The 16,631-nt window shown below is 33.7% G+C and overlaps 1 protein-coding gene across 2 annotated transcripts; it reads right to left on the reverse strand.

Moving 5' to 3' along the window:
• Positions 1-1,143: 1,143 nt before the first annotated feature.
• On the reverse strand, positions 1,144-5,025 carry LOC131635770 (cucumisin-like). 2 transcript variants are annotated; one of them, XM_058906409.1, is made up of 10 exons: positions 4,900-5,025; positions 4,634-4,728; positions 4,352-4,446; positions 4,022-4,256; positions 2,994-3,519; positions 2,795-2,898; positions 2,482-2,703; positions 2,287-2,398; positions 1,978-2,191; positions 1,144-1,818 (listed from the first exon to the last, which is right to left on the reverse strand). In XM_058906409.1, exons 1-10 carry the CDS (start codon positions 4,978-4,980, stop codon positions 1,292-1,294), a joined length of 2,211 nt encoding a protein of 736 aa, XP_058762392.1. In that variant the 5' UTR covers positions 4,981-5,025; the 3' UTR covers positions 1,144-1,291. The 2 variants fall into 2 exon arrangements, with proteins under 2 accessions (XP_058762392.1, XP_058762393.1); XM_058906410.1 differs by lacking the exons at positions 4,022-4,256; positions 4,352-4,446.
• Between the last annotated feature and the right edge of the window lie 11,606 nt (positions 5,026-16,631).

Consider the following 16,631-nt stretch of genomic DNA (forward strand, 5'->3'; position numbering starts at 1 on the left):
TACACTCCGGATTCAATATTCTATAACATACGTCTACGATTTAATAACAATGGCCAAATCATATATGTGGCCACAGTTTCTGAGCTGTGGACAATTTTAGCGTGGCCGTAGACCAAATTTCTAGTAGTGTGTAAAATTTAAAAAAGTTCTCAAAGATACTAATGGGAACAATTATAAGATGTTGCAAAACAAATTTTGTATCTACAAATGAAAATGTCACAAACTATTTTTTAGGGGACAATTTTAGATCGTCACAAAAACATAACTGACAATATTCAGAATATGTAATCTATACTAGTTTTAGGTTATATATTTTTACATGCAATAAGAAATATTGTTGCCAAAAATCATAAATGTTGTATTGATTTTAAATTTTTTATAGTAACTTATATTCCAAGAGAACGTAATTTTTTAGAAGATCTCCTACTAAGATTGCTATCAAAAAGAAGCTCAAGCACAATAATGAAATCCAAAGGTAGGAAATGAGCTGGAGACCGTAATCCCATGTCTTCAAGCAGAGTGAAGTCTCACCTGCTCCACACGCCTTTTCTCACTGCGGGCCTTGCGAATGGTGCAAAACATTAGCCTATTATCAAAATATTTCATACATTTATGTAAGTCTTCTTATTGGTCGAAAGTCCTTTTATAATGTATGTGTATGTTACATTGTAATTACTATATAAAACTTTTCACTCTTATTGCAGAATCATGCATGTTTTGTAATACGAGTGATTATTATATTTTATTTGAACGGAAAAAGAGACTATATATAGAAAGAAAAAGCCCACTAGGAAAGTTTTGTATGAATGATTATTGAGTTGTAATATTTTGAGATATAAGTCACTATTGAGCATGATAGATGTATTGTGTTATATAAAATTTCTTATTGATTGGATATTAGTTGACATTAGAATTTGATATTGTTTGAGTTTTGAGTTCTACTTTGTTTTACAGGAAATTTTGCTTACATTTTTATTTTGCGACTGTGATAACTCTTCATCATATGCAGGTTTTTAGTCTTTTTTAGAAGATCAGATTCTTACTATTGGGTTGAGATTCATAGACAAGTAAAACATGATAAGCAAAAAGCGAAATAACTTATACATCTAATCTAATGCTTTAACTTTTTGGGTTAGAGTTGAGTTTCAAAAGACAAGTTTTTTGCATTAACTTTAACTTATTGAAGACAAGTACCAACACACACAACAAGCAACTTAGACAACATACAAATTTGTAAAGTTCCATATGCATAAGAATGTGATATGATCACATGCCTATATTATCATAGAATTCAAGCATACTTCCCATACACAACAATTGGGCTTCTAACTTGATGACTGCCATCATCCCAAATCAAAGCAGCAGACATTACTTCCACATTAATCTTCCCTTCAATCGTAAGCGAGAATGATTGTTTCTGTCCTATAGATGTGAAAGACAGAACATTAGGTTTCACTTGAATTTCCAACAAAGACGGAGATATCACTCTTGCTTTATAAATAGATTTTGCTGATCCCACATTTGTTACCGTTCTATGGTAAACATGACCGAAAAACGTACGGTTTATTTTAAGAGCAAATGATGGAAGATTCAAATTGTATACTGCTTTCTCATTAGCTTTCACCTTGCAGTTACTCTTATCTTTAGTAAGATTTCGTAGTTGTTTATCTGTATACCCTTCTCCGCACAAGAAATCGGCATAATCTGCTTCGCTAATATCATATACTAATCCTGGATTTGTTGCCTTAACAGGATTTATCTGCCCAGCGCCATATGCGAATTCAGCTTCGGGATTTAAAGCAGGACTCATTGGAGTAGCTGTTAATTTGGTATACATCAAAATGATAAGAGTAAAAATCTAACATACACTCAAAATGTTTTCACAGCCAAATCATAAGATGTAACAATAGGAATAGTTGGTCAATTAAGTTATAAAATTGTCTCAGTTGAAAGAGCACGAGTCATTAGTCATTGTACCAGTGGTCATAAGTGCAGACTTGATCATAGCAGGAGACCAATTGGGGTGAAATGATTTAACATATGCAGCTGCTCCAGCTGCATGAGGACATGCCATTGAAGTTCCCGAGATAACATTATATGATAATATTCTTTTGTCATCTTCAAATTCAGAAATCGGGTCGAGTGGAGTCCATGCAGCTATAACATTAACTCCCGGGGCAGTGATATCAGGCTAGAAAATCATGAAATAGTGGTAGCTAGTAAACACTTTACACGTCTAAAACAAAACAAAAAATTATATATTATATATATTTAATTTTGTGATACCTTGAGAATATTTGGTGTAATTGGATTCGGACCTCTCGATGAAAACGAAGCTACATAAGGCGACAACAAATCTTCGACTTCTTCGCTCTTAAATATCGTGGCAGTTGGATTTCTGTTAATAGGTAGAATAACTTATTGATGAAAAAGATTGTTTATATATATTTTGTTGATTTCAATTAAAAACAAAATCTATACTTTGTTGATTTCGTGTAGTACTGTATTTCTCTAAAATCCCATAGACTGAGTAACGTGGTTGGCAAGGCATATATAGATGGAGAATCTTGTGAATAAACAAATCCAAATATTACACCAACAGCTCCTGAGAAAAGCCCCACATCTGAAGAATCTTGAACCCATTCGCACAAAACTATCTTTCCCTTTACTGCGTGTTTATCTACCGAGTCCTTGGAGCAACGCCTGCGAAAATATATTTATATGAAATTAAAATCGTACAAAATCATTTAAAAAAAAGCATTAGAATTTATATGATTACATATATTGATGATACCTTGATTCAGAACTGTTAAATCCACCAGCAGTATTGGGTATATCTCTTGCGAAAATTATTGGAAACATTTTGTTTTTGAGATCAAATGTGTTAATTGTTGACCCCTAACAACATCACATGTGAGAAAATAGCATCATTCATTGCGTATTTGCTCAAATTAATTAAAGTCTTTCATATAACACATTTGAAATTAACATACCTCATAAACTTTACCATTTCCCAGTTGCACTTTCGTAACGAACTTTCTTCCAAAAGTACTAGCAGCTACAGAAAGTAACCATGGTGGAAAATTTGTCATAGTGAAAACATCCGGACCAAAATTACTAGCGGCATTCGAGGTTAATACACCTTTTTTCATTGCATGGAAACTACCAATGTTAATAGAATTTTCAAAATACTGAATAAATGGTATTTGCATTTCTGCAGGTCCAAGAGAGACGGAAAGAACATCAACGCCGTCAGCAAGTGCCGCATCAAACGCTGCAAGGATATCAGTATCGTCGCATCCTCCTTCCCAACATACTTTGTACACAGCAATACGTGCAGAAGGAACTCCTCCGCGTGCTGTCCCTGAGGCATACCCTTCTAGGCTTACCGAATGAACCGTGTTTCCGGCTATTGTGGATGCACAATGTGTCCCATGCCCATTTATATCTCTTGGAGCTTTGATATCTTTTTTACCATAGGCACTCTCGATATTAAAGTATCGTGCACCAATTAATTTACTGCAGATAAAATGTTAATGATTATACTTTTCAAATTAAGGAAAAATTACACTCATAACCCTTATAATTTTAAAATGGGTCTTGTTAATCAGTGTCCTCAGGGCAATGGTTAAACATTTCAAAAAAAGAAAATATTTTATAGAAAATATAATATTTCAATTTTCAAGACATTAAATACACAGATTACCGAAATAAATTTATTATTTTAAAGACTTAATCATTGTCCTGAGGGCACTGGTTAGCATTTCCCTTTTAAAATATGCAATATGCAGTAATTTGACTATTATATCCCCTCTATGTTTTAGTGACAGCCATAAACTGTTGTTATAGATGACATTTAACTACGGTTTTTGTCTGTTAGTAAAACAATTTGTTGGTGTATGTAAACTTACGAGAGATTAAAACTAAAAGAGTGTTGGTGTGATTTTAATTTTCCCTTAAATTAAAGAAAGTTAAAAGAGCCTTGCATGATATATAAAATGTTCAGTAATTAATTAATTACTTGTTGCAAGTGAAGTTGTGGCATGATCCCTTCCATTTTTTCGGTGGTGGACCGAATCCTTCATCGGAGAAACTCTTTGATTCAGGCCAAATTCCAGAGTCTAATACTCCAACAGTTATGTCACTCTCCAAACTCTGTCTTTTACTATTTTGTGGGAGGCCTATGAAGTCCCACGATTTTGTTGTGAGAAGACGATTCTTTGTATTTGGAAAAACCGATACCACATCGTCCATTTCTATTGCAGTATAAAAGTAATAAATTATGAATTAATTTATGCGTCATTCATTTCATGCTGTTTAAATTTTCTGTATATTAAGAATAATATAATACCAGCCAATGTTTCTGCCTCGTCTTCTGTCAACTTCACAACAAATCCATTAAAACTCTTCTGGTAGCTGTGAAGTACGGCTCCTGGTTCAAAATCACTAGATGGATGCACATTTAGATTTTTAATTAATCTTTCACATACCAAGAATCTAGCTATATTGATAGACATAGCTACTTTTTAATGTGAATTGCTAATACTGAATCTAGTTCAAACATAGTCATTATGATAAAGAAAAGTCCTATAATTCAGCATGATAATTAAAGAAGAGACATAATAATTTAAACCTGCCAAGGACATTTTGAGCCATTATGGAATGAAGTGAAGGTAAAGTGGCTGGGTCAATACCCTTGGGATGATCACCCATATAGACAATATAAGTCTGTATTAACAAACAAAAAATATATGTTTATTAAATGAAGGAGAAGAATATTTATTAAAGAGACAACTTCAGTGTCCAAAACGTGTAAAATGTGCAAGACTATTTCAATAAGAAAATTCAAGTCAACTTTAGTAAACAATAAAATAAAATGATGTGTTTGTATGTATTTGCCTTGCGATCTTTTTTGGAACATGAGTGGTGAATTAGAAGGCTGCTGAGAAGAAAAAGAAGGAATGGTCTTGAAGAGACCATATTTGCCAATGAAGATCAAAGTGAGTAGATAAGAAAAGATTTTCTTGATGAGTGTCAATGGTTCCCTCAATGAGTACTATTTATTGTGGAAGAATGTGAACCAGGGGACCCATGGGTTAGAATAAAAGGTGCACATATATTCAACATTTTCACACACAAATATCATTTTACTTTGATAAAGAAAAATTTATTATATGGTTTTAGGATATCTGGATTTAAACATTTGAAACAAATGAGAATTTGACAAGAAAACAAAATTATTATTTGTAACATGGTTTCAAATTGCGGTATACAACCACAATTGTAGAGCAATATTGCTGATGCAGTATGCTACTATATCGAACCACAACTGCCGTGTAATTTAAAATTATGTGTCCTACTACATTACGAATCGCATGAAATTAAACAATTTTGTCGAAGTTTATTTAAATATTTTTGGCCAAAACTCAAAATTTAGAATTCAAAAATTTAATTTTGTTCTGAAAAATCTTAACATTAAATGTATTTTAATGTTGTATTTCAAACTTTTTGCAATCAAAGTTCATGCTTCAACGACCACAATGTAAATCGTAGACCTTGCAATGATCGCAATCGCAACAACCGTATCCACACCGCAAATTTTGTAATATAAATGAGAAGATATACAAAAGTTATAATTATAATGGTTAACCTTTTAAATTAAAAGTAAATTTTATAACTATATATAATAGAGAAATTATTTGATATGGATTTTTTTATTCACAAGATAAAAGTGAATTATGATTGGATGACGAACTTCGTTGGAAGTTTGGTTTTTCTTCAAGCTCTACTATCCCAACAGAGTGTATTTGAAAATACAGATTCTCATTTCTTTTTTATACATGTATCTTTTTAAGATATTTATTTTAAGTCGTTTCCATACGTATTATGTGTTTGCACAATATTTTTATATTTAGTGGTTAAGTTTCGAAATTGTTAAGTGAAACTTAATATTTTTTAATAATACTACAATAAAAAAGATGGTTGTGAAAAAGAAATAGTTGATACAAATAAATAATATTAAAATATCGGCGAGATAATATATGATTCCTATTTAATAAATTATTAGATTGAGACTCGCGCGATGCGTAGATTAATACATTTATATTATAATAATATATTGTGAATTTCTTTTAACAAATATAGTCAATACTTTTTTTAACAATAATATGAATTTGTGTGATATTGGATCGAACTCTAGTATGGTCGAAGGGTAGCTTCTTGGTTCGACAGTTCGACAGGGTTAAGCATGACGTCGAAGGTTGCTCACATGTTGGGTGTCGAAGTGTGCATGCTGTAGTCGAAGATGGGTCGAGCATGCAGGTGTCGAAGATGCTAGGGTTGTTAGCATGTTAAATTAGGTTTTAGTGTTTAAACTCTAATTTGTTAAGTTAGCTTGTTTATTAAGTTGGCTTGTGTAATGGGCCTTGCTGAAAAAGCCCATTAGTTAGTATGTTAGGTTTTATTATAAATAACATACTAGTCTCTCATCATTGCTAAGCTGCAAATCCTAATTTAGGGTGAGAGAGGTTATTTGTTATTCTTGTAAACTTGTAATCTTGTTTTAAGAGAAAGTGAAAGAATAGCAGTTATAACCAATTCTTGTGTTCTTCTTCTCCTCTCTAATTCCCTATTATACTTTGTTATTGGTATCGTTTTTCACTACAAATTGGTGCGGTGAGCGTGGAGAAGATGCCTTCAACAAAGTATGAGATTGAAAAGTTCACTGGGGTGAATGATTTCGATCTGTGGCGCTTGAAGATGAAAGCCCTACTGGTTCAGCAGGGTTGCTTGGAAGCGTTGAAGGGAGAGGCAACCATGAATGCTGAATTAACGGCAGCGGAGAAGACAACTATGATCGAGAAAGCACACAGCGCAATTCTGTTGAGCCTTGATAATAAGGTTCTACGGTAGGTATCAAAGGAGACGACGGCATCAGGGTTATGGGCGAAACTTGAATGTTTGTATATGACCAAATCGCTGGTAAATCGACTCTACCTAAAGCAGGCTTTGTATTCATTCAAGATGATTGAAGATAAAGTGTTGGCCGAGCAGTTGGATATATTCAACAAGCTGATTCTTGATCTTGAAAATATTGATGTGAAGATCGATGATGAAGATCAAGCGCTGTTACTATTGTGTTCATTGCCTCGATCACATGCTCACTTCAAAGAAACTCTCCTGTATGGAAGGGAGTCCCTAACGTTTGAAGAAGTTCAATCAGCCTTGTATTCTAAGGACTTGAATGAACGAAAGGAGCATAAACCTTCGATTGTTGGTGAAGGTTTGGTCGTTAAAGGAAAATTCTTGCAAAAGGATGGAAAGTTCGACAAGAAGAAAGGAAAAAGCTAGTCGAAGTCTTACAGTGGCGAAGCATCTGGCATTCGATGCTATCATTGTCAGAAAGAGGGTCACACAAGAAAGGTGTGCCCTGAACGCATGAAAGATCATGGAGGTAAAGATAATGGCAACGCTGCCATTGCTTAAGATGATTTTGAATCATCTGATGTTCTTGTGGTTTCAAGCAATGACTCTAGGAAGGAGTGGATTATGGATTCAGGTTGCACTTGGCACATGACTCCAAACAAAGACTTGTTCGAGGAATTATGTGATCAAGATGGTGGATCAGTATTGCTGGGAAACAACAAGGCTTGAAAGATTGCAGGTGTTGGATCTGTGAGATTCAAGCTCCATGATGAGTCAATAAGGTTGTTGGCTGAAGTCAGGTATGTTCCTGATTTGAAGAGAAATCTGCTTTCTCTTGGTGAATTCGACAAGAAAGGATATGTTTTCCAAGGAGAGAAAAGTATCCTAAGAGTCATGAAGGGTTCGAAGGAAGTCTTGAGAGGCGTGAAGAAACAAGGCTTGTATACCCTTGAGGCTGAAGTTGTAAGTGGTTCGACAAATGTTGCATCCACGAAACCTTTGTCGAAGACAGAAATCTGGCACATGAGATTGGGCCATGTCAGTGAAAGGGGTCTGGTCGAGTTAGGGAAACAAAATCTCCTTGGTGGAGACAAAGTCGAAAAGCCAAAGTTTTGTGAACCCTGTGTACTTGGAAAATCTTGCAGAGTAAAGTTCAACAAAGGCAAACAAAGAACACATGGATCCCTTGATTACATCCATTATGATCTTTGGGGGTCTACAAGGTGTCCATCACATTCAGGAGCAAAGATATTTTCTATCCATAGTAGAAGATTATTCCATAAAATTATGGATATTCATCCAAAAGACTAAGGATGAAACTTTTGAGAATTTCAAAAGTTGGAAGACTCTGGTTGAAAATCAGACTGGCAGAAAGGTCAAGAGGTTGAGAACCGACAATGGCCTTGAATTTTGCAATGAGGCGTTCGACAGTCTTTGTGCTGCCTCTGGTATTGCAAGGCACAGAACTACTGCAGGTACTCCACAGCAAAATGGTTTGGCTGAAAGGTTTAATCAAACTATTTTGGAGAGAGTCAGATGCATGTTGACTAGTGCGGGGTTAAAGAAGGTGTTATGGGCTGAGGCTGTTTCGACAGCAACATATCTGATAAACAGATGTCCTTCGGCAGCGTTAGATATGAAGACACCTGGAGAAGTTTGGTCGGGACATCCACCAGATCTCGACAAATAGAGAGTATTTGGCTGCGTAGCCTATGCTCACATTAGGCAAGACAAGGTCGAACCTAGAGCTCTGAAATGCATGTTCATGGGATACCCTGAAGGAATCAAAGCTTATAGGCTATGGTGCCTAGAGCCAGGTCACAGGAGGTGTATCACCAGTCTAGATGTAGTTTTCAATGAAGCTGAAATGGCTTTTAAGAAAACGGATGATGTTGGTCGAAGTACAGAAACATCTGACGAAGAGCTGGAGCAGGTAGAGATTCCTGTTGAGGTGGAGCATGTTGATGCTGAATTGCATATCCCTGACGAAGTCGAAGAAGAAGCAGAAGATGCTGAGGAAGTTGAGGAAACTGACGATGACTACCTATTGTCGAGAGATAGGTCGAGAAGAGTCATCAAGGCACCTCAAAGGCTTGGGTATGCAGATCTTATAGCTTATGCCTTAATCTCTGCAAGTGAGGTTCTAGACGAAGAACCTAGAGACTACAAGGAAGTTATGAGGAGTCGAAATAAGACTGAATGGCTGAAGGCCATGGATGATGAGATGAAATCTCTTCATGATAATCATACTTGGGAACTGATCAAGAAACCTGCTGGGGCAAGGTTAGTCAGCTGTAAATGGATTTTCAAAGTTAAGGATGGAATTGAAGGAGTGACGTCGAAAAGATACAAGGCAAGGTTAGTTGCAAGGGGTTTCACTCAGAAATAAGGTGCCGACTTCAATGATGTGTTTTCTCCTGTTGTGAAGCATAGGTCCATTCGAATGTTGCTTGCCATGGTGGCACAGTTCGATCTTGAATTGGAACAGATGGATGTGAAGACTGCATTCTTGTATGGTGATCTAGATGAAACGATCCTAATGAGGCAACCTGAAGGGTATGTCGAAAAGGAGAAGGAAGATTATGTGTGCAAGTTAAAGAGATATTTGTATGGGCTGAAACAATCTCCTCGACAGTGGAATAGGAGATTCGACAAGTTCATGGCACGCATAAGTTTCATTAGAAGTCAGTTCGACCACTGTGTTTACTTCAGATTTCGACCTGGTAATTCATTTGTTATTTTGTTGATTTATGTGGATGATATTCTCATAGCAAGCAACAATGTTGAAGATGTGACGAGGGTGAAGGCTGAACTCAATAAGGAGTTCGATGTGAAGGATCTGGGAGCTGCTTCCAGGATTCTTGGAATTGACATTCGAAGAGAGAGAAAGAAGTAGAAGTTATGCTTATCTCAAGAGGCATATCTACGAAAGATTCTCGAAAAGTTTGGTATGTCGAATTCGAAGCCAGTTGTGACTCCAACAAACCCTCAATTCAAGCTGAGTATTGATCAGTGTCCCAGTACTGATGTCGAAAGAGCCTATATGAACAGTATCCCATATGCTAATACAGTTGGTTCTTTGATGTATGCTATGGTCTGCACTGGACCCGACATAGCATACGCAGTAAGCTTTGTAAGCAGGTACATGGCGAATCCTGGAAAGACTCACTGGCAAGCATTGAAGTGGATTTTAAGGTACATAAATGGGTCTCTGAACAAAGTTCTAATTTATGGTGGAGGCTTGGGTGAAGATAGTAAAGCATCAATTGAAGGTTATGTCGTCTCTGATTATGCAGGTTGTATGGATTCCAAAAAATCTATTTCAGGATATGTTTTCACTATGTTTGGCACTGCAATTAGTTGGAAAGTAACACTTCATAAGGTTGTTGCTCTATCAACCACTGAAGCAGAGTATATTGCCCTAACTGAAGCTGTGAAAGAAGCCTTGTGGCTTGAATGTTTTGCGAAGGAGCTGAAACTTCAAGGTCGAGGTATCATTGTTAAATGTGATAGTCAAAGTGCAATACACCTGTCGAAGAATTCAGCCTATCATGAGCGAACTAAGCACATTAATGTGAGGCTGCATTTCGTCAGAGGAGTAATTGTGGAGAAGTCCAAGTGCTGAAGGTTTCGACTGAGGATAATGCTGTTGATATGATCACCAAGACATTGTCGAGTTGCAAGTCTTTCCACTGTATGCAGTTGATAAAGCTGCATGAAGAAAGCTAGTTTGTTCCATTGACGTTGTAGAGTTAGGTCCAAGGTGGAGATTTGTGAGATATTGGATCGAACTCTAGTATGGTCGAAGGGTAGCTTCTTGGTTCGACAATTCGACAGGGTTAAGCATGACGTCAAAGGTTGCTCACATGCTAGTGTCGAAGTGTGTATGCTGTAGTCGAAGATGGGTCGAGCATGCAGGTGTCGAAGATGCTAGGGTTGTTAGCATGTTAAATTAGGTTTTAGTGTTTAAACTCTAATTTGTTAAGTTAGCTTGTTTATTAAGTTGGCTTGTGTAATGGGCCTTGTTGAAAAGGCCCATTAGTTAGTATGTTAGGTTTTATTATAAATAACATACTAGTCTCTCATCATTGCTAAGCTGCAAATTCTAATTTAGGGTAAGAGAGGTTATTTGTTATTCTTGTAAACTTCTAATCTTGTTTTAAGAGAAAGTGAAAGAATAGCAGTTATAATCAATTCTTGTGTTCTTCTTCTCCTCTCTAATTCCCTATTATACTTTGTTATTGGTATCGTTTTTCACAACATAATTAATAACAATTAAAAACAAAAATATATGTTGCTATGTTTAGAATGAAATATAAGATTTATTTTTAGAAACTTTAGTAATTATAAAAGATATTATTGGAGGATTATTTTTTTATTTATTTTCATTCTCATTTCTTTTTTATACATGTATTTGTTTCTATATTTATTTTAAGTTGTTTACATATGTATTTTGTATTATGTGTTGTACAATATTTTTATATTTTAGTAGTTAAGTTTTGAAATTGTTAAAAAAAATTTAAATTATTTATATAAAACTACAATAAAAAATTGTAGTAATACATTTTCTTAAAATTTATAAAAATAAAATATTTTTTATCTTTGTTAGAATTCGAAGTCATGACTTTTATATATAATAAGTATGTGTCTTTCTTTTGAAAAATTAAGAAGAATTTTTAAGTGTGTTACACAAATAGTTAAAATGTCTGCGACATAATGCGTGATTCCAATTTAATATATTATTTAAAATATATGTGTCCATTTTTATTCTAAAATCATTATAAGCTTTAAAAATTAATTTAAAAAATAAATAAACTTGTTTTAATAAAATAAAAGTATTACTATATAGTCTATCTTTTGACTTAGTATATTTTAATCATTTTCATTTTTCAAAGTTTACTCTATGAGAATAAATAGTCACCTAAGGAGATAACATTATTTAAAGACATATATCAACGTATTTAAACTCTTAATAAATATTACAAATAAAAAATTAAAAAAATAATGCAATTAATTTTTTAAATAGTTAAAACAATTAATACAAAATTCTTTAATTTTTTTAACACTATATGTTTTTGATGTGACATAGATAAGAAAAGCATGTATTAAGCATAGCTTGACAAATGACAATGTCGAAAAAAACACTACTTGAAGAGCATTATGGTAGGGCTACTGCACTATTAATTGTCTTTAATAATGAGGCCGAAACAATTCATCGTACAAATATCCACTCTCCATGAAATTCATTGGTTAGTGGTGGAAGAGGCATTATTATATTTGTACACGTGTAGATCAATGGTTGATCACTTTAAAAATTCAAACTCCACTTACATTAAGATCCTCGTATTCATAAATAGTATAAGGAGTAGTAACAAACCCGTGCGTTTGCACTGGTTCTCGTACGGGACGCGCATTTGTTTCAAATGTATACTTTTTAATAGAAAAATATCTGGTTACTCGTGAAAAAATAATAATTGAATGTATGATTAATAAAAAATTATTTTGATCAGCAACTTCATGTCCCGTTAATAATTAATATTTTGATCAATAACTTCATGTTCTCGTGTTTAAATATTATTTTGATCAATAACTTCATGTCTCCGTGTACCTTAAAAAATATTTTGATTAGTAACTTTATATCCCGTTAATAATAAATATTTAGATCAGTAACTTCATATCCCGTTAATAATCAATATTTTGATAAATAACTTCATGTTCCCGTGTCCAAATATTATTTTGATCAATAACTCTGTCCCCGTGTACCTTAAAAAATATTTTGATCAGTAACTTCATGTCATGTCCCCGTGTACCTTAAAAAATATTTTGATCAGTAACTTTATGTCCCGTTAATATTCATTATTTTGATCGGTAACTCCATGTTCCCGTTAATATTCATTATTTAAATCAATAACTTCGAGTTTCTGTTAATATTCCGAATTTGTTCCCGTTAATATTGAAAAAATTTATCAATAACTTAATGTTTTTGTTAATATTCAAAAAAATTATCAGTAACTTCGTGTTCTCATTAATATTCAATATTTTGTCAATAACTTCGTATTCCCTTAATATTTATTATTTTAATCAGTAACTTTGTGTTCCCGTTAATCTTTAAATTTTAGATAAGTGAGTTAATGTTTTCGATAATATTCAAAATTTTGATAAGTAACTTCGTGTTGTCCTTATTTAATATTTTAATGAATAACTCTGTGCTCCCGTTAACATTCAATATTTTGAATATTAACGGAATACTCGTGCATTCGTACGAGTACCAGTGTGATGATATTTCAAAAAAATTTATGAATATTTTTATAAAGTTAAAAGTGTTAGTAAAAAGTATTGATGAAGAAAATAAAAGGTATTAAGTAGAAAGTATTAAGTAAAAAGTATTAACCTGAATTACCAAAAAGTATTGATGATTTTCTTTTTTTATAGCATGCTCTTTTCAAAAAATAGTTGCATTGTTACCTAGCTCTAATTTTTATTTATTTATTATGAGAACAAAATACACCATATTTACTGTTATCGTTAATTTGTATACCATTTTCATTAATTTAGTATTTACTGTTATTGTTAATTTGTAGACCGTTTTCATTGGTTTAGTTTTATGTTTTATTATCACATGTGTATACACTCTTATCATCTAAAATTAAGAAGGTTCACACCTTTTCATATAATAAAGCTGGAAGAGATATAAGAGTTAATAACCAAAAGATTCTTTGTATGAAAAGTAAACATATGATAAAGAAATGTTGAAGAACCTTCTTGTACTCATGATACTTAGAACCTCATGAGTTTAACTATAACAATTCTGAAACTCATCAGTTTTCTACATGCTAGAATTTACAGAAAGAAAGAAGTATTGATTAATTATAACATGTTTATATTCTTCTCATGCCATCTTGGTTAAATCTACACTCACTCAATGCTTCTTTGCTTCTTTCTCAGCCTGCAATATAAAGTGAAAAATTATGATTAAAAATAATAATAATTTTTGTAAGCCTCCTCTGCTTCCTCAAGACTTATTGACACAAGCACATGGGCTTACAAAAGTTAATATGAAAATGTAAGAGGGAATATTAACATTCCAATGATTCTCTATTAATATAGGAATAAAAAAAGGGGAAAGGTGGCATGTTTCTATACCTTGGCTTCAATTTCAGCATAGTACTGTCCAAGACCTGTCTGTAAATTTGAAAGTTCAACATTTTTAGAATCTGTTATGTTCGGACAGTTTGTAAGCTTTTTGTTGAGGTCATAAATGATTTCCCTAGACTTAATAATTTCATTATTGTTTACCATCTTCAGTTTCTCCTGACTTGCAATAGGTTGCTTTAGAGTTCTCTCAAGATGTGATATCTGAGCCCTTAAATAATTATTGCTATCACGAAGCTCTTCAATGATTTTACTCTCCTCATTCAATTTCTCAACTTCTTCAGAGGCCTAGATGAAAAGCAGCGAGTAAATGACTGACACTGCAGACATGTTGATATAATATACTAAACCAATCCAGGACAATGCAGCTGCTGTCTCGGCCGCGACATCGGAATATACCTATTTGTGAGACAAAAAGTAAATAAGACACCATGTATACAGACTCAACACAAACACGATACATTAAATGACTATACTAAGCATACCGACACAACACAAACACGATATTCACATAGATACGTTCATCAGACACCACGCCGACACTAGTAAGATCAGTATTATAAACATAAAAATGCATAGAAAAAAGAGGGAAATTAAGCAATGTTACATTTTTTGCTACCATTTCAGGGTAATTATCCTGCAAAATTGAAACAGTTTGATTTGAAGCAAAGAAGAAACACCGCCTGGTTTCATATCCAGCTTCTGAATCCATTTTGAGACTATCTGGAAACCTTTATGTAGCAGCAGGACGAATCATACAACTACATACATAAATTGATCCACAAAACTCCGGTAGTTACTGTGGCATTTCATCAAACAATACACATGCATGAATGAAAGAGAGAAGAATAGATACCAAAAGAATCATCAAACTACATACCAAAATTGAAATAAAGAAGTTCCTATTGAATACAAAGTTCAAAACACATTGTACATAGGAAATATATTCCTATTAGAACAGTTGCTTGTTATTAGATAGGGAAATGCAGAATCACAGTTTCTACCAAGTTTCAAGTGCTTAGTTCTCTTCCATCCAAATAATCATTCAATAACTCCTTGATATCCAACTATTCCTTTTTCTATTTAATATTGATACACCCCACACATAACTAATTAACAACTCTAGTTACATAATACACACATCTGTAGTAACTGACTCAAGTTAGTGAAATAAAATTAACAAAAAGGATTGTTTGACTTATCTTTTAATTACTCCGCTTACTCGTCGGCCAAATCTCCTGTCGTGTCGCTCGATCTAATCATTACTGTCTTCAAAAACCTGAAAAGTGGAAATCATACATGATAAGATGTTATACACAATTCAAAAGAGTAAGTACCATAATAGTTTCCATCGACCTCGAGCACATCGATCTGCATCACTTAAAAGAAACTTCAATTAGCAGCTGGGCAACAAATTAAGACAAAAGAGCAGCTCTTACAGGAATGATCAATTCAATGTTAGCTTCAAATTCAGACTGCAGATACATACAACAGGTTGACATGAGAAGTCACTATTCTTAGCAAGTCTAGAAAAAAAACATTAATCTTGAGACATGGTTGGCAGATAAAATATATTAATAGCTAATATGGAAACCAATACCCATGAAAAAATGAAAGCAACCAATCAGGAAGGAAGGAATTAATTCAAGACCTTTTAGCAATTACAAAACAGAGTTGCTTATAATTTTAGTTGATTCAAAGACCTTTTAGAAATTTCTAAACAATTTCCTATGAAGACATAATTGACAGCAAATTTGTTTATCTTTTCATACTTTGCTGATAGAGGAAAATAAAAAAGATAAACTCCCTAGTAAGATATAAATTATTACCCTGAATATCCTTGTTGCCAAGTGCTATGGATACAATAGTCGTAGGTGGATTTTGACTGCTTTCCCTATGATCTAGCAACATGATTGAATATTGGTGACCAAATAATTGAATTAGTTAAGAAGTGGGAGTATTCTAACATACGCCTCAAATAAGAACTCGTTCTTAAATGGTTACCTTCCCTTACAACAATAAAACGGTTCAAGCGTGTATCAAATACTCCATCTGCATAGCTTACAGTAGGTAATTATTAGGTAAATTAAACTACAATAAACTACAAAGAAAACAAAAGTTGCAGTCCTAACTCAGTCGATGTCGATTCCCTATAAAATTCAAAAAGTAAATAAATTCACTGCAGCTATACATATTAGGCAGTTTTTATATTTAGAGAACACCAATTATACCTTGGTCTGTTAGACTTCGTAAAAGTCTCTTAAAAGCTGTATATACAATAGAAAAAATAAGATTGAGGAACAGGAGCTTATAATCGAGCCACATTAACATCTAACTACAACATACAAAATTGCAGCAGCTACTACTGATCTTCCAGTTGTCGATGCAACTCGATGGTTGTTTCGTAGACGTTATACTTCTTATCAATAGATTTAACTGCTTCGTAACCATCAGAAATCTTATTAGTAAGGTCGATACTCTGGCTCAATTCAGAAACATTGGTTGTTGTAGTGGCAGAAACGCGGTGTGACTCATCAAACTGCCTCTCTAGCAGA

The sequence above is a fragment of the Vicia villosa genome, unplaced genomic scaffold, assembly GCF_029867415.1.
Source record: "Vicia villosa cultivar HV-30 ecotype Madison, WI unplaced genomic scaffold, Vvil1.0 ctg.001542F_1_1, whole genome shotgun sequence".
Classification (NCBI taxonomy): Eukaryota; Viridiplantae; Streptophyta; class Magnoliopsida; order Fabales; family Fabaceae; genus Vicia; species Vicia villosa.